Raw genomic sequence first — 25,319 nt, 5'->3', positions numbered from 1 at the left:
TTGAACCTAAAATTCATTCTTACTCACAAAATTGTGGTCACCCAACTCTCTTACCTAGGTAAAAAAGCAGAGCAGTCAATGAAATCCCTTAGAAATTCAGGAGCATTCACTTTACCCAGGAAATGCAAGCCTTATAAGAAATTTAGTTCACTGCAAACTTAGAAAATTCACACTACTCAAAACAATATGCAACGTCCTTCATTATGCACACTTACAAGTTTGTGATGAAGATCTCAAACTAAAAAATGCAAACACAAATGCATATATTAGATAAAAATGTACATAAAATGTATAAAATAGAACTGAAAATGCACTTCTGTACCCTGGCCTTTGACACCTGAAATGTGTTTTCAGGAGCCATTCTATTCCTGTGACTATAATTTAACTGTTTTTAATTTGCTGATGCTGAAGGATGGGTATGCAGGAGTATACTGCAACCTTTTCTTGGCACATCATCATCATCATCATCATCATTTCTTGTTGTTGTATTTTTCATATGACAGCTCAAAAGAATTTACAATGTTTTAAGAAAAAAAGAAACATGTAAATGCATTAAAACCAGCATTAAAGAAAAACAATCCAAAAGATTGTTGGTGGGTTTTTTTAAAAAAAGGATACCAAAGTTAAAGCATCCTGCACATGCAAAAATGTCACAAATAATTAAAAGACAAGTGCCTGATGGGAAAAAAAACATGTTTTTGCCTGGTGCAATGACAGTGCCAGGCACGTTGGGATAGAGCATTCCAGAAATGCACAGCTGCCACAGAGAAGGCTTATTTTCATGTTGCCATCCTCTAGACTTCCCATGGAGGAGGCACACTAAGAATAGCCTCAGATGAAGATTGCAGAGTCCAGGTTGGTTCATATTGAAAGAGGCGGTCCTGAGCCACATAAGACCCCAGAGGTCAAAATCAGACTAGCTCATAGAACGTGCATGCATGTGAACACCCAGCCACCCACAACCATACCCACACCCTAGACATCAGGGATGAATTCCTGCAGGGCCACAGGCTCCACAGATGTTAAAATAAAATGTGTGTGTGTGTGTGTGTGTGTGTGTGTGTGTGTTCTACAATAAGGTAGTTAGTGTTCTTAAAAATAATAATCAAAAAATCATTCAACATTAATTTGAAGTGAAATAGAAATTATAACCCAGGAAGCAGGGAGCTGTTTTACGGACAAGGGTATCCTTCAATATGTGTGCATCAAAACCCATTAGAAACATAATGATGATTAAGAAAAGGACAGCATACCATTCTGAAAGCAGGCTTTGACATTGCTCTTCCAGAAAAAAAGGTTACTTCCTTAATGCAGTACAATTAGTCACACAAAAATAGCATTGCACATATTTGTTGGAGGATATAAACAATTAGAGAGGTCTGTGTTCCTGTGCCATTCTGCAAACAACTTTGGTTGGGATTGGAGGGGGAAGGTTAATAAGTGGTATGGACTGCTCACAAAGCTCAAAGAGAAATTCAAATGACTTGCATGTTCTGTTACACTAGCTTGCTGTTTCTAGACACTTACATGGAAGTTAAATTCCACTGATTGCAGTATAATGTAGAATGTAGGGTTGCATCCAACTAAATTCAACTCAGAGCAGAACCCACTGAAATTAATGAATCAAAGTTAATCATGTCCTTTAACATCAATGGGTCTACTTTGAGTAGAAGTAACTAACTGAGCAGAATTAATATGGTCAACAATATTTTATGATTCAAAGTATCATAGAAGGTGGAACAGATATTGATACTTTTTGATTCTTGAAATCTAGAGTATCAGCAACAGATTACTGCCTGGTATGTATATGAAGGTCTCCATCAAGGAAGAGGCCAGCAATAGCCAATGTGGCTATTGCAGATGTTGTTTGACTCGCATCAGCCTCAGTCAGCATGATTAAAGCTCAGGGACAATAGGAGTTGTCATTCAACAACACATTGACTGAAGATTGCTCTTACCATCACATGATTTCTCCCAGTCTTCAAATTAGCTGGTGTCTTGCCTACAGGGATTCAGAGAATCCTGCAGGTATTTGAAGACTGGTTTCATGTCACTGCCACCTCCCTGCCCCCCTACCCCATATAAAACCCTCTCTTCCCCAGATTAACCATGTCCATTTCCTTGAACTTTTCCTTATATGCCTTGTTTTCCATACCCGTGACCATCTATATTTCCCTCCTCTGAACCTATTCCAGTATGTCTATGTCTTTACATGCAGGAAACTGGTCCCATTCCTCCAGATGAGGTCTGACTAGTGGTAGGTGGGTGAGGGGGATAGAGCTATTACTTCATGCATTTTTTAAAAAACAATGGTTCTAGAATTTGTTTGTTTTGGTTTTATTTATTGCATTTATATTTGTATCCCAGCTTTCCTCCAAGGAGCTCAAGGTGGCATACATAGTTTTCCTCCTCCCCATTTTATCCTCACAGCAAGCCTGTGGGGGTAGGTTAGACTGAGAGGAAGTTACTGGCCCAAGGTCACCCAGTGAGCATCTTGGCCAAGGGGGGGAATTTGAACCCTGGTCTGCCTGGTTCTAGGGCGACATTCTAACCACAACACCCAACTGCAAGTTGCCTTAGCCAATTTTGCAGCTGCATCAAACAGCTGTCTCACCTTCTTGTGATAAACTACAGCCCCTGCTATTAAGCCAAGGTGTTTCCCATTCTGTACTGGAGCATTTGATTCACCCTTAAATATGTGAGGACTGGTGATAAAATGTTGCCTTTCAAAACAAAAATGTTGCTCCCCTGATTATGAAGGGGTGGGGAAGACACGTCCTGATGGTACAAGACTGGGACATTTTGCTGGCAAAATCTTTAGCTTTGCCCCATATTAGTCCACGTTCTTCCATTTAAAAAATAAATGCAGGTTTTTTGCCAAGGCTAGTCCCACTCAATGTAGATCCGCTGAAATTAATGGACATGGGCAACTTAAGTGCTTTAATTTCCATAGATTTACTCTGAGTAGGGCTTAGTTGGACACAACGTAATAATTTTGAACAAATAAATAAAAGATCAGACCTTGACTGAAAACATTGACTGAGAATCTTGTCTCATAAAACCTTTTTGCCCTCCCTGCTTTCCTCTCTCCATCCTCCACCCCCAATCCAGTGAAATCTGAAATGGTGCTTCGGAGGCAGAGTGAAGATTCAGCAAGTCAGCTGCACATCAGCACACATGCAACACACGAGCCATCCATGGATATGCACTGCTTAAGGGACTTAAGTGCAGCCGGCGACTGTATCAATCAAACCAATGAAGAGCAGTCCCTAATGTGACAATCCACACATTCAGAAAATTATCTTTCAAGACTGTTTACTGTTCACTTGCTGCCTGACCTTCAAGTAAATCTGTGTGCCAGGAAATGAGGCCAGGGTAAATTTTATAACTCAATGACAGTAGAAAAGGGATCCAAATTTGTCTCCTTCCTTCCACGGTGCGAATGAAATGACAATTCTAGAGTGTGACAGGATTAAAGTGTGCCCTTCCTTTTCAAATGGCAATGCTAAGGTAAGTTGTCCTTCAAACTTTGCTGACCTAACAACTTTATTGCCCCCCTCCCTTTTTTAGTACATGCTTGATACTAATTCTCCTTTACTCAAGCTGGCTTTGCATCAAGATAGGTTTCTATTTGAGGAGTCACTGAGTCCTTTGACTCAATGTTACTCAATGTTAGTCATATTCAGAGTAAACCCACCTAAGGGACCTAAGTTAGTCATGTCTATTAATTTCAATGGGTCTGTTTATTTAGTTCATAAAATTTACAATCTCCTTGGTTGTTAAGAGCCTCAAATTGGTTTACAAAAAAAGATAAAACAATGAAATTATCAATAAGAAGAATGAACAACAATAATTTAAGACTTTTATAAAGTTAAAATAACGATACATTGAAAGCAGATTAAATCTTGCATCAGCTTTCTGAAAATTTGGGTAGCCTTGTCCAATCAAAAATGTTTTCAGCAGGCACTGAAAAGAATACATTGAAGGCACTTTTCTGATATCAATTGACAGGGAGTTCTAAACTGTAGGTGCTGCCACACTAAAATGTCAAGTTCTTACAGATGCGGAACAGGTATTGTGTAGTACCTGTAACTGTGTCAGTTCCATTGACTGAAGTGGTTGATTGGGAATATATGTGGTAAAGGGAAAAGGGTAAGGGAAAGGGAAAAGCCAAGTGTGTCTCCCTGGGAAGAGCATCCCATGGGCAGGGAGCTACTGCTTGAAAGGGCTATGTTCATATTGCCACCTTCCAGGCCTCCTGTGGAGGAAGCACAAGGAGAAGGACCTCAGACAATGATCACAGGGTCCAGGTCAGTTCATGTGGGGAGAGGTGGTCCTAGAGGTATTTGAATCCTGAACTGCACAAGACTTTATACATTAAAAGCATCACTTTGAATTAATAAGCACACAATTTCAATATCATAACATAGTACATAATTTTTCATTGTTATTCCATTCCTTATTTACATCTAGATGCCCAAATGTCAAGCTGTTATATGTCAAACCTAATCACAAATTTCTACTCCTTCCACTTTAGAGTGAAAGCTCAACAGTAGCTTCTATAAAACTACTTATTCAATGAAGAAAGAAAATGGCTATGTACACCTATGTGTTTCTTCCTTTTCCACTATCGCTCAGAATATAAAAGACCTCTACATATGTTCAGGGATTTTTTCCAGCAGGAATTCACCAGAATTCAGTTCCAGCACCTTTCAGGTGGATGCCATTGCCATTATAAGAAAACAAGGGAGGTGTTCCTGGTGAGTTCTGGCACCTCTTTTCCTAGAAAAAATAGCACTGCATATGCTGTTGTATATATACATAGACGTCTTTGTGATACATTCCAAATACACAAACAGTGACCTCCTCTATGCATTTTTTAAAAATGTCCTTGTAACATAAAAATTCAAGAGGAGTGGAATGGAGAACAGACCTAACCAACAGAACAGAGAAGGAACAGAACAGGGGAAATATGCTGATCCCTACATGATGTTAACAAAAAAATCAATACACTAGATATTTCCAGCACTTCAGAATTAGCCACAATCCAATTAGAAAATAAATCTGTCCTAGGAAGGTTTAAATTCCTTGGTGACTACCATATCTTAAAATCATTCTAACCCAAGTTGTGACTTTCAGCACCAGTCCCAGACATTTTGAAAAAGACTGAAGCCAAATTCTCATTTGTGAAGAGAAAGAGACATTTGCAAAATAAACAAAACAAAGCAAGCAGAAAGAAACAAAACAGGGCACATGATACTCTATTGTGTTATATTTATGCATTATATATATTTACCTTGATTTTTCTCAATTGTGAAATTTGGATTGTTCACCATTTCCTGTGGAAGGTTGTAAACAAAATAGTGTCCATTTTTAGGATCATCTTTGTCAATGGCTCTCATCGTATGAATGACCTACAAGAGGATAAAGAAAACAAAATGTTTTATCTAAATCAAAATCAGTTCACAGGCTTGACTAAACTGCACATAGAAAGGGGGGAAAGTTATGGCTGCAATCCTACATCCAATTACCTGGAAGTGAGCCCTATTAAACTCAAGGAGACTTATTTCTGAGTAAATATTTATAGGATTGTTTTGTAAGTTTAAATCAGTCACTTCCGAGTAAATTAATTGAGGGGGATGTGAACTAAGTTTGTTGGACATAGTTCCCACTGAAATCAATGGCACAAGTAATGACTAACTTGCCCCATTAATTTCAATGAGAATTAAATCCAGCTAAAATAATTAGTCTGGATCCAACCCATGATAAAACTAGACTTATCTAGGATTGCCAACTTTACAAGCCTTTGCTCCTGTACCTTCTTACAGCAGCTTTTTCAGCAGATGTTAGCAAGAGATCATTGCCAAAGCTAAGCACTTTTTAAATTCTCTTGATTTCGGGTAGGGGGAGGGGGTAAGCATATAATTCACTTCCTGCAAAATTCAGTCAACCATAACAGCCCTGTGCTAACCATTTTTTTGCATCATAGTAATTCCCATTGGTTTCAATGGGCCTCAATTTGGAGCAAGTATGATGGAGCCTGCAGCCTAAAAGTGTGTAACTTGAGCTGTGTTGTGCCCCGCATTAATCGCTAAGACGCTCCAGGTGTTCCCTGTTCAGCAATTCCGCAGCAGTGAGTGTGTTGGATGAGTAGTTGCTATTAGCTTCACTGTTTATTAACGTTGTGTCCTTTGACAGGTGTTAAATTAGCACAGCGAAGGTAGGAAGATTGTGTTCTCACCAATTACTGCTGTTGTGAATAATTTCTCAGCTTATTTCATATATTGTTTTGTCCTTGCATAGAAATGCCAAAGGCTATAACTGCTTGCATTCCATGACATTTTGGCTCCAGTGTTATCTACCTACCTAGCCACCCACCAACTTTCAAATGCTCATCACATCTCAGTCTGAAAATTAATCTGGAAACTATCTGACAACAATTCAGAGGATTTTGGGAAAACATAGCCTGCATCTTTAATAAGAGACATTTGATGCAGGCAGGTGGAGGCTGTCTTCAGGGCAGACTGAGGTTAGTGGGACAGCGTCCCATTGGCATAATGAACCAGCCTCCACTGATCTATGGTGCTATGCCTTAGACGCTTGCTTAAAACTTTCTCTTTCATGCCCACTTCCAGCTTCACCACATCTTGTGTTTGCCTGAAGAAGTACTTTTTGTGTGTCTGTCCCGATTCTACTGTCGGCCGATTTAACGGAAGGGCTCCGTTTGTTGTATTATGAGGGAGGGAGAAATGTATCTTTTACTTGCTCTGTAGCATGCACAATTTTACAAAACCTCTATCATGCCATCTTCCCCAACTTAATCTTCCTAAGATTAAAGCAAGATTAGGCTGAGTAACTGTGTAGACGGAGTCTTATTAAATGTAATGCTTGAATCTCCCGAATCTCTGTTATAAGCTTCCATTAAAATCTTCCACCAAACTTACACGAGACGTTGCAATTCTCACTCATCTTCACATTTGCTTTTTCTTTTACTAACTCTCTTCAACACGGCTGCTTTCCTCCACGTTATGTGGGATGTCATATGAAATAGTGTTGGGTGTGTGCGTGCCAAGTTTGTTGTTTCAGATACTCAAGTCAAGAAATTAAGACTTCAGGTTCCCATAGCAACCTTCACCTCACCTTTATGCACATGCAATGCATACAGTGAAGCATTTTACCACATATACAAATATGATGTCATGCAGGCAACTGCAAATGTTCCTGCTATGTGGGCTCTGGCAAAGGCCCAAGACCTTTTTGGTGCCCTGTTCTTCTTCTTCTTCTTCTTCTTCTTCTTCTTCTTCTTCTTCTTCTTCTTCTTCTTCTTCTTCTTCTTCCTCTTCTTCTTCTTCTTTTTTTTTTACTGTGCTAAAGGTAAGTCATATTTATCTCTTTCTCTGTGTGCTGAATGACTGCTTAATGAATGACCATTATTATAGTAACTCCTTGGCACTTTCCAGCAATGAGATTACAGCACAAGAGAATGAAAGGGAGGGGGGCATTCGTGATTGACCTGTCATTATAATGTTTTCCACAATTTATTGCTTTCAGTATATGCAGCACTGTGAATTGCCAGAACAATCTGCATAAGAAAAAAGTGTGCCTTGGTGGTGGTGAGGTGATGCTCTGAAGAATAACATTTAAGAAACAGTCATCACATTCTTGTTCTTTCACATTGTTGTACATTGCCTTGATCTTTTCATATAATGAAGAAAAAGAGTCTGGATCGAAGTCGGCAGTACAGTGGTGGTACCTCGGGTTAAGTACTTAATTCATTCTGGAGGTACATTCTTAACATGAAACTGTTCTTAACCTGAAGCACCACTTTAGCTAATGGGGCCTCCTGCTGCTGCCGCGCCGCCAGAACATGTTTTCTGTTCTCATCCTTAAGCAAACTTCTTAACCTGAGTCACTATTTCTGGGTTAGCGGAGTCTGTAACCTGAAGCATATGTAACCGGAGGTACCACTGTATTAGTTTCTCTTCTGAAAACCCTGCACCACATTGTCATTATTTAAACAGAGCTAGTTTTATGATTTACTGTGGTTTGTGTGTTGTAGATTGTAAGATGCCTTGAGTTTCTGTGAAAAATATATAGGGTATTTTTGCTTCTCCCATATGCCCACTTGACCTCTTCAGACACTATTACTGTTGCCATATAATGCTCCTGCAGTTATAAGAAATTGTTCTTTTAGTGTGGCAGCATCTACACTTTGGAACTCCTTGCCAATTCATGTCAGGAATGCACCTACATTGTATTCTTTTTGCGATGTGCTTAAAACATTTTTGATCAGGCAAGCCTATTCAGAAACAGTGTTAGATTTTTCAGTGTTGAAAAATCTTTTTCTTTTCTTTTTTACTTTCAGGTAGGTAGCCATGTTGGCCTGATGCAGTCGAAATAAAAATAAATAAATAATAAAAAATTATCCAGTAGCACCTTATAGACCAACTAAGCTTGTTTAGGAATAAGCTTTTGTATGCATGCATCTGAAGAAGGTATCTGAAGAAGTGTGCATGTACATGAAAGCTTATACCAGAACAAACTTAGTTGGCCTATAAGGTGCTACTGGACAATATTTATTTATTTACTGTTAATTTAAATTCTCTTTAAATGTTTTAACTGTTTTAACTGTATTTTTATGATTTTTATTTTTTGTAAAGTGCTTAGAGGTTTTACTACAGTCAATTTTTATATGAATAAGTAAAACTAAGTAAATTTGTCTGGTGTGAGCCGGTAGAAAAGCAGAAAAGGGTGGGGAGCAGCCCTTTTTAAAATTTGCAGATTTGTGTAAAGAATGCAAATCAGAAAGTGACATGCTTTTCCAGTGGATCTGAGATTAGCATTCTGCTATTATTCGTTCAGAATAAAAGCAAGAAGAATTCATTTGGCAGTGTTATACATCAACAGTTTTTAATGCATTCTGTCACGTCACCGGCAGTCGTGGTTGCCACTCTCAATTATATCAGGAACCAAAATAGAACACGTGGAGGAATGAACTGCATTAGATGGTTCACTCAGTATATTTACAGACTGCAAATAAGGTTTTCTAAGAGGTTGAGATGTAATCAAGTCCCCTAAGGTGATTCAAACTCAATTTAACTTAGCTGTTAAGTTAACCTACAAATCTGTAAATGTATTCAGATAGTAGAAAGCAATCACATTCTTTCTTTGTGTCAGATGATCAAGAATTTATTTGGAAGACGCAAGAGAATTCAGATCTAGAGGAGGGCCTCTATATTCAGTTTATTCTTGTATTATTTTTCCTCCCACATGATTGCTATGCTGAATCTGCATTTGAAATTGATTTCTTTGTAAAACACCCACCCACTTCACACTCTCTCTTGGCACTCTGGTGCACGACTATCCTGTAAATTTTGGGTACCACCAGTTTCTCATGTTTTTGCAGTCTTCAGTTCTACACATTTCCAATTCAGTTGGCAAGTGCTGTTTTTCTTTTTGTCATCATGAAAATTCATCAACGCTGGAGTGCACATTTCTTCTGATAAACACATTTTGTGTGCAATTTTGCCTAGTGTACACATTTTTGCAAAACAATTCCCCTAATATAATGCATTTTTGTATTTCATTTTCACTGATATAGACATCTATATACATACTTTACCTAGTAAATGCATTTTCATACACATTACCCGGCCAGAGAACTGCATTTCAAAATACAGAGAAGTTTAAATTATGAAAGATGGCTGTTTCACTTTGCATATTGTTTCAGAATTTGATAGCTTTGCCTTTTAATGTGAACTGAATTTCTCCCCTATCCTTATATAGCACCGGATTGCTATTTAAGGTTGGGATCCCCAAATGGGTGTCACCCTGCCCTACCATGAACATTCCAGTAATGTTGCTAGAGTTTTTCTTAAAAAGGGCAGCGGGGGGGGGGGGGGCAGAAAAGGGGAACAAGAAAAAGCACAAGTGCAAAAGAGGTCAGAGTTAAGAGTTGCAGTCCCACTCGCAGTGACCTCTCCCCTCAGACCTCAGACCTAGTCTAAGAAGGTAAACAAACTGGACAAGGACATCATTCTGTGATTTTAAACTGGCCACAACTCTATTGATTCCAGATATAGGTAGAATTTGGCTTAGGCATTGGGTGCATATCTCTCCCAGCCTTTTGGTAGGTGGCTGAGGCATGACAGGGTCAATCATGGGCTTAATGGGTTCATCACAAGATGCAGGTCTAAATTGATGGACCTTCACACTGCTGAATGAAGCTCTATGGCCCATTTGTCACACACCTTGGCTTTTGGACAGAGACTTCCAACTAGACACCTCTGACAGAGTACGCCTGTGGTCACACTGTTCTGAAGTGGAGTTGGGGCACCACTTCACCCCCCCCCCGTGAGATGTTAGACTAAGGATTCCACCCCAGTGCCTGGAGATTCACCTCTGCTCTCCACCCCTGGTTTATGGCAACCAGGAAGCTATATTGGGGGAAGAGAGTGTGGTATAGTCTACTAAAAAATGAGATTAATGTTTCTTTCTGAATGGACTGCTACCTTTCTGCATCTGACTCCTATCACTGATTTGTCCAGACTACAGTGGTACCTTGGTTTTCAAATGTAATCCGTTCTGGTAGACCATCCGACTTCCAAAACATTTGAAAACTAAAGAAGTTACTTCTGGGTTTTCAGCGTTCGAAAACTGAAACGTTTGACTTCCGAGACATTCGAAAACCGAGGTCCCACTGGTATATATATATATATGCAAAGAGAAAGTTCAGCTACTTGATCTAGCCCTGAACAACTGAAATAAAGCTTTTCTTGTTACTTCTCTTAAATTTCATTTGAGCAAACACAAACTGAAATTTCAACAAGGGCAGAAAGGGTTAGTGTGCAGGATCCTGTTCCAACACGGAGCTTTCATTCAGATCTTTTTTCTCTTTCTGACAAGGACTTTATGAGACTAGTCAGTTAATGAAGCAGTTGATGAAGTCATGGCTGTATCCTCCACCCTCACCCCATGTCCACTTACTTGAGGGCTGTTACATCCCTGCCAGCTTTGTAGCTAAAATTTATTCCATCTATTTCAACTACATTTTTATCCATAGAGTTCTCCTGTTATCTGAGATGGGGCAAAAGGTTACACATGAGAGAGCTTTTTCAGTGGTTGCCCCCAGGCTCAGGAATATGTGAAGGTAAGGCAAGAACATTTCCAATCTTCTTCTTCTAGACACTGTTCACTTCCTTAGATAGGAAAAGTGGAAAGACAGTGATCACCAGGAGGAAGGAAAGCAGGATGGGGGTGTTCAGGGGTTAGCACTGGGGTCCCTGCTGAGTGTGGGCCTCAGCAGATGCACAGTGAGCCCTGACACCACCTCATTGGGATCTGGACTTCAGTAGATGTTCAATGAATGTCTGGTACTTACTAGGAGCCACATTTCACTAATCTCACTCTTCAGTGGTTTGATAGACTGTTTACTATTATAAACTGGGTAACCAGGACAGGAAGGAGCTGCAGAAATGACTGCTGGAAGGTGCAAATGTGGATTGTTTGCAACAATCAAATCTTGGCACACATAGTTTTTGTATAGGCCCACAATAAGAAACAAATTCTAACTCTATTATCAGGTAAGCTGCTTTGGTAAATGGTGAATTTAATGCCAAACACCCACGAGGCACAAGAATAGCTGGATTAACAACTCTAGTGTCATGCTGTCAACTGCTGTTTATTTAAATTAAAATGTCACTACCCAGAAATAAATGAGGTAGCTACAAAGCTCCGGATTTCTGTCACTCAGCGTCTTCACAAGCTGGATAATAAAAACGATTCTGTTTCATTTGTGCTATATTGCTTCCTAGGAGATTAGGTTCCGTTACATCATTCAATACAACTTCAAACTGAATGATGGACAAGGCAGGCACTGTGGATCCAGATTTCTAGGATGGAGTAGAGGAGTCGTTCAACATTTCTCTCCCTTATATGCCCAGGCTTCTTCTATTCGCCTTTCCACCTTGTTCCTGCCTTATTTCACCATTTCTTAAAGTTTTTCTAAGAAAGTGTGAAATATCATGATCCCACAACTTCTACTTATACCAGAGAGATGGCGAACAATTCTGTCTTAAAAAGGCTCCATTTTCCCTTTTAATCTAAATCCAGAACAATTGTGGCCATTTTTTTTGGGGGGGGGCAGATATGTCTGTTCATGTGACCTGCACAATGGGTAGATTTAATGCTTATGGCAGGTTAGTGGTTTCAAGCCTTGCCCCTGAGTTATATACCCATTCAGTCAGCCATGTAAATAGACTCTTCTTGTTCATAAACCATAGATGTTTAGGCTTGGCCATGCAGAAAGCACACAAACAATTCCTGACCATGTGCAGACAGCCTACATTCAGTCTCTGCATGTGTAAGATCTGCTCATGTCATTAAATGAACACATGGAGATTGGAGTGATGTTCATGTCATCTTCATTCTCCTTCATTCTCAGTATGTTGACTGTGCGAACAGAGATCATGTCACAGTAGCACAGACAGCAAGAAATGTGCAACTAAATCATTCCTTGAGTGTAGAGCAGGAGAGATTATCAGGCGCGCATGCCTGACTCTGCCTAACTACCCTCCTCCACTTCCTGTCTAGGAATACCATAAACTCCCATTGCCTCTTACAGGTGTGGGGAACCTTTTTCAGCCCGAGGGCTGCATTCCATTCTGGAAAGCTTTGCAAAACCCATGTACCAGTGGTGGACTAGACCAGAGGCAGAAACTGGTGGAGAAATTGGCCTATTGTTTACCTTTGTACACTAGAGTATTTTTCTAACACATTTGCACACTTCTCCCTATGTGACATCAAGACAAGCAAGAGACATTATCAGAGTTCAAGGACACATTCCAGCGAGACTTGTGATGTGAAGTAGGGCCCTGGAGGGGTATGGCCTATAGAAACTTCTGAGGGCCAGATAGAGAGGCATGGGAGGCCACATTTGGGTCTGAGGTTCCGGTAGCTGCCCTATTGTTACATATGGTACCCTGATCACTGGCCATGTTGACAGAATGAGGCCAAAACATCTGGAGAGAGTTGTGTTGGCTACTCATGGTCTATACAGTACCAAGTGACTCGCTTGGTCTAAGTATAAGATACCTTCCTATTTTCAATTTCACACATAATCAGGGAAAATATTTAACTCACATTAACAGACAGGGAACAGGGAAGGTTTTTTGGGGGGGCAGGGCAAACCCACTATACAGTGTGGACAACAGAGAAATATTTACTTTTCCGGTTTTTCCATTTTCACACAAATAGGCTTCATTCCCTGATGCAAGTTCGGGAGCGTTGTCATTTACATCGAGAACTTTGATAGCAACAGGCACTCGAGATATTTGACTGGGGTTTCCTAAGAGAAGAAAAACACAGTGTGGAAAAGAAGAAAAAAGAGAGGTAAGCACACTTCATTTCATACTAATGACATAAAGGACCCAAGGTAGACAGACAGTTCTGTGCTGAAAGCTTGCTGGGCCTTTTCTGCTTCCAATAATTGGGCTGCTTTATCCAATGGGCAAGGGGAAAAGATAAAGAAGAATGGGCAGCAGTTTCACAAAAGGGAGACAGCAAATAAATCCTTATTGCAAACAGCGTTTGTTGGAGATTAGCTTGATGAAGACCTTCTTGGACTAAATTGGTAGATTCTTTTTTCTGATGAAGTTTGCATTGTTTTATTGATAAAGGGCATTCTGCATGGGGAAAAGAGGCTGTAAACAACCAAGATTTATTTCGTTGCTTATCTTTGCCATTTTACTCTATTAGCCAGCCTGACTGCACATCTATTATTTCAGCTTGGCAAAAAAAGGGGGGCATGGGGGAGAAAGACAATCCAACTCTAATCAGATTTTGTAAGAAAAGTGAAGAGTGGAATTGATGTAGGTAAAAGAAGAAAGAAGAGAGAGAGAGTACATTTTGATATTATGCAAGAACACAAGTTCATTAATCTCATCCAGAAATGTTGTTTTGAATTGAAATATTTGTTCATTAAGGTTCTGTAAAGTCGAAATAAAAGCTTTGACCCCCATTAATAGCTATAATTTATCACATCTCTCTTTATAGCCCAATTGCTAGATATATTTACTTAGTTGTATGTCTTAATTTTAGTCCATGGATGTATTCCCACATAAAATCTTGATCAGTTCATCGTAGTTTATACTTATTAACAGTAGTGGGGGACCTCTGATCCATGGGCTAATTAGGTTATTAAGCTATTGGAATGTGTTGTAGGTGGTAAGATTGACTATTTCTGTTACAGACGGAGTAAAAAAAGACAGTTTGTGCCCACCATAACTACATGAGACATTGATTGGAATAAATGGGCAACAGCTTTGTTAACTTAGTAAGATCTGCAATGAGCAAAACCCAATTAGCAGCAAGCTAACAAACCCTCAATGCTTGTTCCTGACGTTCAGGCAAAAGCTAGGAAAATAAATATCCTGCTATCTATCTGACATGGGTGATTCCATCATGGCTTTGAACGCAAGGGCAGAAGGCAGGGTGGGTAACCTCCAGTCTACAAACTAATATTTGCCGGCCAAGAGGCTCAAGTTGATCTATGAGGCCATTTCCCCCAAGCCTTACCCACATGCCCGTTAGCTGATGTGATTTGCGACACCATCTGATGGGCAAGAGCATTGGGCAATATCCTGCATTGGCTGTGTGTGCCTGTTCCCAGAAAGGAACAGCAGCACACAGCCAAAGCAGCAGGATTTCACCCTCTGCTTAGCACCTTATACATTCTGGAGAGGGCAACAGAAGATGCTTGTTTTTAGCAGGTCATTTGCCTGTTCAGTATTGTGCATTCTGATTATTAGATGCTTTAGACTGCAGGCTGAACCTTCTGTATGCTAATCATCTGTCTTGCCACTGAACTACAGTCCCTCATTCTAGAGCCCTCATTAGTTCTAATTTGATTAGTTCTAAGGAGAGGATAGTGTAAGTACATGCTAGTGAGTCATTGTCTGCCTTTCCTTTCTTTTTAGGAATATTAGAAAGGTGCACCATGACAAAGAGTGAGAACTCTGTATACTTGGTCATCATAATATGCAATGTATCACATTGGTCGGCAAGATTTCATGCAATTAATTGCCTTCATTGATGCACCATGAATATGTTTAACATGGAACAATAATGTACTTCTTGCTGAGGGTGAGGAGGGGAATTAAGTTGCATGCAAACTGAGTATTCAAAACATTTCAAAAGCATTTTCTTTATCTAAAGTTGATAAAAAAATACATAAACAATGAATGCATTGGTTTCTTAGTGCCAAGTGTCACATTTAAACACTAAAGATTTCCTTTTATCTAAATTAACGGAATGATGGTGGTTCAAATTTTATAGACTTACAGAGGAATGTAATTAATTAGATAAGCTTCTGAAGAAATTATTCATGCCTCTTGTGACTGGCCCCAAAATGTTTGTCTTTCATCTGAAATACAAACATTAAACCTAAAGATATTATAATTAGAAACTTGATGAGAATTCACTTTAAGAATTAATTTGCTAAACACTAGAGAAGAACTTGCTGAGTATAGAAACCTCCAAAAGGGGATACCCCAAGATAGCTGCACACTGCATACAACAATCATAATGGATTTATTTGTTTTGTCCATGAACTACAGGCTGTAAGAAATTCTAGGGATTGATGTTCTACAGCTCCAATGGGGAGTATGTGGTCCACTTGTGGGACTCCAGCTCCCATCAGCCCCAGTTAGAGTAGCCAATGGCCAGGGATCAAAGGAGTTGTAACATCTGGAGGACCACAGGCATGGGCATAGCCCATGGGCTTAGGGAGGTAGGCTTCATGTTAGGGGAGCAGAACCTCAGTTAGTTAAGCATTTTTATTGATTTACTTGATCTAGGGGGGTAGCTGCCCCCTCCCCATCCCATTGGCTATGCCCATGACCACACTTCCCCATCTTTCACCTACAGCCTGCAAAGTAGGTACATGGAGCATGTAAAATAGCATGTTGAGCCACTTCCAACCTAACCCAGTTAATTCCCTCATGGGCTCTTTTCTGGTGTCAAGAAAACCACATTAGGGGTACTGTAGCTGAATCAGCTGGGTAAGATGCTGGTATGGTTCACCCACTGAAATGGTTAAAGTACGATTTGTTCCACATCTGAATGTTATCTGAGGATAGGACCATCTGAGTGGTGGTGATCAGACTATGGAACTCCCCACAATGAGAGTATGTCCAGTTGTCCTTCTTTCTCCTTTCCAGCATATGTTCTATTTCCCTGAGGGCAGAGGCGGATTTAGGGGAGTGCGAACAGTTCAGTCGCACTGTGTGTGGAGTCTCAGGAGCACCACAGGGGATCTCACAACTATGATTTAGAATGAAATGTGAGAGGTGGGGGGGGGCAAAATTTTGGCATTGCACAGGGCACCGCTGAAATTTGAGACCCCAAGGTCTGTCAATGCTGAGTTGGTTGGTTTTTTTAATGATTGAATTCTTTTGCTCTTATTCCCTGAGTATTTTTGGTTGCTCTTAAGTTATTCATATTTCATTCCAATTGTTAGCATTGGTGCTGTCTCACAATATGTTTGGTTTTGTAACAGCAATGTATTATTTGAACCTCCTTGTATATTTTTTTAAAGTACACACACACACAGAGAGAGAACAGCAGTTATAATGATCAGATTTATAAGGTACAAATGTGATTTTTGAGCTGTTAAAGAAATTATAATAGTCATATTTGTGATACTGTACAACTGGCTAAAGCTCCTTTGGGGGTGGGAAGCATGTTAGAAATGATGAGGTTAATTTCCTTATTTAACATGTTATGTGGAATGATGCTATCGAAAGAGGTGGTGAAATTTTCTATTTACATCACTCCATATTGTGGTGGAGGGGGAATATCTTTAAAATGTTCCTGATTAAAAGCAGTTCACATGTAGTAAGTAAACAGAGCAAGGAGAGCATTAGACTGAGCATTTCTCACAGGAAGCACTTGCAGTCTGATCCAGTAATGCTGAATTTAAGAGTTTGGGCTGGATCCTGATATGGCTTAAAACTAAGATGGCTGTACCCATGCAACTGAACAATTATAAGTGGTGCTGTCCCTCAAAACATGAAATGTTATTTGCAAACCCAATACCTCCAAATAAGCATGTTTAGAATTAGTAAATTCTAAAAGAGACCCAACAAAAGAAATCCATGTACTTATCACTTGCTGGATTACGAACCACAGTCATAAATCAGACTCACACTGCACAGCGCTTTAAATCAGAAGACCATCCCACTGGATTTTGGTACAACCTTTGTAAGCATTAAATCAGGGCCAGATTGTGATAAACAGGAACAGGTTTTCCAAAATGTTAAATGCACTACTGATTTGGCTGCACGCTTCATTCCCCCTCCCCAAGCTTACAAAGTTCCAGTGTTAATATTTCCATTTGATCCACATTTATCAAGATTGTATCTGATGGACCTAACAAGATAGCCTACCTGCACAGAAGCTTAATTTTATTCTGTACTGTTTTATGCTATTCTCCCTCCCACCCACCAATCCTCAGTGCAATCTTTAATCTGCAAAAAACAGAGTGCACTAAGCAATACAGAAGTGACATGTACAACAACATTACCTAATTTCAAGTACAGTGATAAAGGGTAAGGTTTCTGTGGGTGGCACATTAACAGAGAAAAGCTAGAATTAGGGAAGCTTCTGAAATTCTTCTTTTCTAAAGTGGCTCTGAGAAAGTAGAAATTCCCTGTGCTTCATTTCCCCCCCCCCAAAAAAAAATAATAATAATGGGGGGAGAGTGCTGTGCATGCACAATTTGCCCTTCAGATAACTTTATGATTTCTCCTTCTCTGCATTATCAATGTATGCATAGGTATTAACAAAGAACTGCAGAAAAAAAGCAGAGGGGAGCGGATCATATTTACCACTATCTACATCATTATTTTTCTGCAGCGCTTTGCCAATGTGCAGGAATTTGTTTTCTCACCACACACACACAAAGAATCCTCTGTGTGATTACATTAGGATGCTTAGTCAATGAATTGGATCAATCCATTGGTTATATATAGGGAATACAGAAGAAGAAGAAGAAGAAGAAGAAGAAGAAGAAGAAGAAGAAGAAGAAGAAGAAGAAGAAGAAGAAGAAGAAGAAGAAGAATAGTAGTACTAGTAGTAGTAGTAGTAGTAGTAGTAGTTTGGATTTGATATCCTGCTTTATCACTACCCGAAGGAGTCTCAAAGCGGCTAACATTCTCCTTTCCCTTCCTCCCCCACAACAAACACTCTGTGAGGTGAGTGGGGCTGAGAGACTTCAGAGAGGTCACCCAGCAGCTGCATGTGGAGGAGCGGAGACGCGAACCCAATTGCCCAGATTACGAGTCCACCGCTCTTAACCACTACACCACCCTGGCTAAAACTGAACTAAAAACTGCTGAAAACTGTCTCTGATTCAATTCTGGAACACTCCTATTTAACCAGGTTTGGGAAAACATCCACCACCACTGCCCCTCCATGCTACATACAGCAGCAGAAAGGATGGGCAGTGGAATCTTACTTCAACATGGGCAATAGGACACTGTTTTCCACTGCAGCTGAGTGCAGCAAGCTGAAAACACTTTTTGCTGTGTTGAAAGTCACCACTTCCTTTGGTCCACTTTTCAAGGGTCATTATCAAATGAATGGCAATAACTCTTTATATGATCATGCATAGGTACATTCAACTCATGTGCAGCTCTATGTGCAACTTCCACTCCACCTGTATTCTTAAGGCCCATGGAGAACAGTGGCCATAGTTTTCACCATAGTAACTTTATATTCATTGTGATCAGTAACACAGAAACAGAAGACACATCATTGTCAGTAAGCAACTGAAACAAACTAGAATCATGACTCCTTCAGCTGATAACTAGCTATCAGGATTAAGGCAACACATGTTTTGCTTGGTTTCTCTTCAGAAGCTAATACCTACATTTTCCTGAATGCCAGCAGCCCACCCTCTTTGCTCAGCAACCAATTTGACTTATTGGTTAGAGTGCCAGATGAAAAACTTTGGTTCAAGCCAATGCTCAGCCATGAGTCACTGGGTGACACTAACTGAGTCACCATCTCTCAGTCTAACCTTCCGCCCAGGATTGCTGTAAGATGGAAATAGGAGAGGGCAGCTATTTGTGCCATCCTAAACTCCTTGGAGAAAAGGGACAGCAAAAATTGAAATGCATGTTTATTCAGAAGTTCTGTTGGGTTCATAGGACTGCAGCCAGTAAACAGAACACATAAGCTCACATTTTAAACTGTGCTGTTATGGCTTTCATTCTCATTTCATTTCCAGGATGGATAAAATTTAGAAGAATGGTATCACAGTGCTGAGACTGAGAATAGTATTTAAGGCCAGTGCATGTCGGAAAAGAGGACTGGGCACACTGCTTCCCATGGTGAAAGACTTGTGATCAATTTCAAAGGACAACACTTGTAAATCTATAAGCAGCTGTACTCCAATGATCTACAAGTCTGATTAAAGATGCTCAGGTTTTGTGCTGATTCACCTTCAGGGGTGATACACATCCTGCAAGGTCACTCACTCTGGGAGGGATTGATAGGCAATCTGGAACTACAGAGTCAAGGGTAAATTTTAATTCTCTGGGAGACACAATAAACAGTTGCTTGATAAAACGCAGCATCAGCCCAAAACATTTTGCCGTAGGACAAGATGGTGACCTACTCCCATTGCCATGTCCTGAAACAGACTGAATCATATATGAAAAACAAACAAACAAACAAAAATTCCTTCCAGTAGCACCTTAAAGACCAACTAAGTTAGTTAACTTAGTTGGTCTTTAAGGTGCTACTGGAAGGAATTTTTTTGTTTGTTTGTTTGTTTTGACTATGGCAGACCAACATGGCTACCTATCTGTAACTGAATCATATATGGGTGATGAAGAAGATTGGGGGTGGGGAATGATACCTGCCACAATTCCTTATCAGACCTCTTATGATCACTGTGCCATTATGAGGTCTCTTCTATATGATTCAGGAATCAGGCCTTCGGTGTGGTGGCACCTACCCTTTTGATCTCCCTCCCACTGCATGTCATTCAGAGGACAGCAAGATGAAAACAGGCATTTCCAGTGGTGGCTCCCAACTTGTGGAATGCTCTCTCCAAGGAGGCATGCCTTTTTATCTTGGCTTCTAGCCCTTAATTTGGCATTTGTGACCTCCTTTAGGAGGGCTGCTTCAGTATCTATAAAGGATTTGAATTTGTTTTTGTATATGCAATTGGTTTCGCTTTTATATATGCAATTCTTGAATATATATTTTACTGCTGATGTTTTGATGGTTAAATCATTTTGATGTATTTCATAGGAATAAATTCTATATATGTTTTCCAGAATGCCCTGGGCAATGTGTCATTCCACAATGGTTTGCTCCAAAATCCTCCAGTCAGGAGCTGAAGCCCATAGCAGTATCTTTTCTTACTTGGGGGCTATTGTGATTAACCCAGGTAACTGCAAAAGCATCCTAGCTATGAATCACAGTAGTTCTGTGGCCTCTGTTTTTGGCATCCTGGTTCTGGATGATGCCAGAGTTCAGTTAGCCATGCTAGCAATGAGGCAGGAAATGCTTTAAAAGGCAAAACATGTGCTTTTAAAAATTATGGAGTATGGAAAAAATGTGAAATTCCAAAACAGTGAGATGCCCACCAGCCAAAATCCACAGAAAATGAAATGCATTTGCTGTTTTGCTTCCTCGTTGTGACAAACTATATTCTTTTTGTGTGCCCAAAACAAGAGCACCACGTTCTATCTGACAGATGCTGTAGAGTATGGACTTAGTCCCTGAAAATCAAGGTTCTGTCTCTTCATTTTATTTGGAACCAGGTATTGCCTGCAGCTCAGTGTTCAAATATCTGATTTATAAGACATAAGAATGCAGATGTCCATTTGGCAGGCCTTCTGCTAAAAAAAGGCAAAGAAAAAAAGCAAATTTCTCCTGACCTCAGGCTCATAGGCATTTTGCCAATGCATCACAAAATAGTAACTCCTCTCTCTCTCTCTCTCTCTCTCTCTCTCTCTCTCTCTCTCTCTCTCTCTCTCGTGTGTGTGTGTGTGTGTGTGTGAGAGAGAGAGAGAGAGAGAGAGAGAGATTTTAGGAAACAGAAAATGCTCCATCCATATTAACCCTGATCAGGCATTTCTGAAAATAACAAATAATAATAAACCATCCAGTCCAGCCTCCTGCAATGCAGGAGTAAATACAGTTAGATAAACACAGTTAGAAGCCCTTTTCAGAACTATGCATTCATCCCTTGGCAGGCATACACTCTATATTATTATTATTTCTTGAAGCATTCTGATAAGCCGCAGGGGATTTCCAGTCCTTTGCCAGATCATTGCCCTTTAAATAAGTTATGACCCCTACCATCAAGCACCATAGTGTCAGACAATCCCACCTCTTCACTGTTGAAGAGGATGCAAGGGCTAGGCCAGGTGAAGGGAAAGGCTATGACACCCCACCCCACTCACTCCTGCAGATACTGTGTTAACTTACATAATGGGCTATGTGAAGGTCAAGTTAATAGAAAAAAATAATGTGAACACCATGAAATAAATAGCTGGGATGTTTTTTCCCCCTTAACAAGAAAAAGGGGTATTAAGGATACAGTGAACAAAGGGATACCAAAAATTATATTTTGGATTACTTTTAAGTTATCTCTTTATTTCACCCTATAGCAATAAGCACACAATCCTGCTCTCCTCAACATAACACTTGCAGAATAAACAAACTCTTCCTTCATACTTGACTGAGGGAAGAAATTATAGTTATCTTCAAATATCTAAAGTGCTGACACAAGGAAGATGGAACATGCTTGTTTTCTCTTGCTCAGGGGTGGGGGTGGGGTAGTACTCAAACCAATGGCATCCAGTTACAAGAAAGGAGATTCTGACTAAGCATCAGGAATAACTTTCTGAGGGTAAGAGCTGTTCAAGAGTGGAACATATTCCCTCAGAAGGTTCTGGACACTCCTTCCTTGGAGGTTTTTAAGCAGAGGTTGGATGGGTATCTGTCATGGATGCTTTATTTGAGAGTCCTGCACTGCAGAAGGTCTACTGTGCAGAAGGTCACAGTAGATGACCCTCAGGGTCCCTTCTAACCCTACAGTTCTGTGGTTATATATGTTTTATTGCTAGGTGGATAGAGAACACAACTGAAACTGCCAGAGACTCTTGCTGGATATAAAAAGAATATTCTGGGTAAGAAGCTCTGAGACTTGGTAGTGGAGATTTCATGGTGGTTTGTGAAAAATATGAGGGCTCTGTGAAAGTCTGTGAGTGGAGTTGGATTATACTGCTGCCAGTAGATAATAGGGCCTTTCCTTGGTCTTGCTATGAAGATGGTGATAGGTGCAGTGGAAGTCTAGAAAACTGGCTGGAATAGCTAGGCCTCCAAGTGATGGTCCTTAACATGAAGGAAGGAGGCTTGGCCCTTACTCTCTTGTCAGAAACTATCATTACGCTCTTCCCCTAAGCCCTGCTGGGTCGGGCCATAAAGAGAATAGCTGCATTCCAGAATTGCCCAGCCCCCTTTCTCCACAGGAAGACATAGGAGTCCCAGACTTAAACCAGGCACCCCAAGAGCTATAGAGACCTATAGAGTAACATTGGACATGGTGGAAGCTGGCCTGTGAAGTAACAGACCAGAAACAAAACAATACTTGCAGAACACCAGATGTGAGCCAGTAGCTTCTGTGACCCTCTAGTCAGGCATGGGCCCACAGAAGATGTGAAACACCTCTTTTTTATGTGCCGCTTCCCCTGGGGTGCAGCACAAGCACATAAACAGATGCTTTAGCACCATCTCCCCTCCCTCCATCACAGGAAATTCTTGTAGTAAAACTTGCTAAGACTTAAATGGCAGTCAATTATACAAAGTGCAAGTCAGGAGTGAATAAGCAAAACTTCCATAAGAATGCTAATGTTACTAGTAATTCTGTAGGGAACTGGAAAATAACACAGAAAAGTTAAAGCTATCAGTAAACTCTCTAGGACATTATAATATATTTCCCCATGGGGAATCTGTAGGATAATTTTGTTGTATGTCTTTTGTTTTAATGTGTTCCCATGTTATGCTTTTTAAAAACCACATGACTTACAATCTATACATAACTTTTTTTTTTCTTTTGAGAATGTATAACATGGCACTTCAGTGATTGTATTTATATTCTTGGTAAACCATAAAGAGGCTTTTTGGCTTGCTGACAAAAAAGCATAAAACGATCTCACTATCTTCATTTTAGACAATGCAGTAGATATGAGGAATATTTGCCTGCCTGCCTGCCTGCCTGCCTGCCTGCCTGCCTCTCAATGTTTGTGTGCAACATGTCCTTGGATTTCTGTTGCTGGAAACCACTTCTGTGGCCATATGTAAAAGTTAGTAGTAACCTCATCAAAAGCTCGGTTTTGGTATTATAAAACATGCAAGTTCTTTGGTTAGGAAGAACAGTGGTTGAGAGGGGATTGTTTGAGATGGGCAGGGCCTTTTAAGTGTCAGTCTTATGTAACAAGTGCACCAGACTTTGCATACTGCAGAATGGGGGGGGGGGAGCCTAACTGCTTCCATGATGTATAACTAGCCATAGTCTATCACAGTGACAGTTGAGACAAAATGGTGCAGGGATGATATACTCAGTACTGATGACAAAATTCACTTCCCTGTTGTTGTTGTTGTTTTGGGGGTGGGGGTGGGCAATGACATGGAAACAGAATCAAAGTGTTCAGCCATTCAGAGAGGGGATAATGTGATGTCACATTCTGACTTGGCTTTGGTTCTACTCAGTGACTCCTTCACATAACTAGATCTAATTTGCTCCAAAGCACTGCAATGCCTTTGTACTCATCTCTGCTTGCTGGGGCTACTTACTCCTAGGAAGAAAATATTGCTGTCAATGGCATCCATGTAACAGGCAATTGAGGAATAAACAGGCAGAGAACAAACACTGATAGTGATCAATCTAGCAAGTGTTTTCTTTATGACACGTAGGGGGTGGGGAGAATACTTCAGCACTTGCAGAACACTCCTGTTGCCTCCAAAGTGGATCAGGGCGAACATCACTGCTCGGTGGATTCAATGGACATCCGCATCCCATAATGTCATTGTGAAATGACAATGGTAAACTTTTCAATAAAGCTTCAATCTCATTTCTGAAAGTGCAGGACTAGTGTAGAAAATAGAAAAGCATTCTTTTATTTAAGCTGCAGTACTCAAAATCCACTTCATCTGGAAGAGTGCCATTAAAATCAATGAATTATACTTGAGTGGGTGGCTTGAGATATCAGCTGAACATTTTTGAAAATACTGGAAGTTTCTTTCTACCTATCCAATTAGTTTCTCTCAATTCTGGTTTCTCTGATGCATTTTTTTTTAAAAAAAAAACAAAAACAAAGAAAGAAAGAAATGTATTTGGCTTTAGAAAGGGAAAGAGGTGTGTGAGAGAAATTGAGAGAGTGGGGAATGCATCTGTCAACTTAGTCCCCCCCCCACCTTTCCTTAAGGTTGCAATTCAAAAATGGATGAAGCGAGGAGAGTAAAAATGTAAGGCAGTTCAGCCATTCTATCCAAAGCCCTGCTAAACTCTAACAAGAAGAGTGGAAGTCAGAGAATTCATGCCACCCATTTCTTCTTCTTCTTCTTCCTCTTCTTCTTCTTCTTCTTCTTCTTCTTCTTCTTCTTCTTCTTCTTCTTCTTCTTCTTCTTCCCCCCACTGGAAAAAAGGTGTCTCAGATCTCCCCACCCCGGTTTGGGAGTAGGGATATTTGATAACTCTGTTTGAAAAGGGAACAGAAATTGCTGTGATGTACATGTTTGTTTGAGGTCAGGAATGGAAATCATGCAAACAAATGCAAGCAGGGGTTGTTGTCATTGGTTTTCTTAGTTCACAAATGTAACATAAAAAACTACATCATTTTCTGCTTTGTTTTTGACATTTCCCTTCCACTGAAACTCACCAAAATTAATAACATTAGTTTCAGCCATAGCAGATAGCGAGACAAATAATGTAGGTTTTAGTGGAAATTGAACTTTTGTGAAATGGCAGCAGCACCAATTGTGACAAAAATAAGATGGAATCACTGTCTCCTTCCATCCCTCTTTAGGACCATGTCAAGGGAACAGGATGATTTGGATCTAATCCATTTCCTGGTACATTTACATGGGCCCGTAAGGCTTCAGCAGTGGCTGGGAGGAGGGTTATTGGATTGCAAACTTCTGCATAAACATTTGGATGTTTTTGATGCACATTTCTCCCAATATACACATTTTTAACATGGTTTTGCATAATATATGGGCTTTTACTTTGCAAGACTTTC

General features: G+C 40.1%; 1 protein-coding gene across 1 annotated transcript in view; it reads right to left on the bottom strand.

Annotated features, from left to right (window-relative positions):
* Positions 1-25,319, bottom strand: part of CDH8 (cadherin 8) — a 221,297-nt gene that overhangs the window by 20,785 nt on the left and 175,193 nt on the right. Inside the window, exons 10-11 of the mRNA XM_081921769.1 lie at positions 13,224-13,345; positions 5,297-5,414 (exon numbers count right to left, since the gene is read on the bottom strand). Of these exons, the coding sequence (XP_081777895.1) occupies positions 5,297-5,414; positions 13,224-13,345 (240 nt within the window). The remainder of the gene's footprint in view (positions 1-5,296; positions 5,415-13,223; positions 13,346-25,319) is intronic.

Source organism: Podarcis melisellensis, assembly GCF_964234715.1.
Source record: "Podarcis melisellensis genome assembly, chromosome: 8".
NCBI classification, from domain to species: domain Eukaryota; kingdom Metazoa; phylum Chordata; class Lepidosauria; order Squamata; family Lacertidae; genus Podarcis; species Podarcis melisellensis.
The sequence above is the reverse complement of the archived record's forward strand: the minus strand, read 5'-3'. Positions and strand labels throughout refer to the sequence as shown.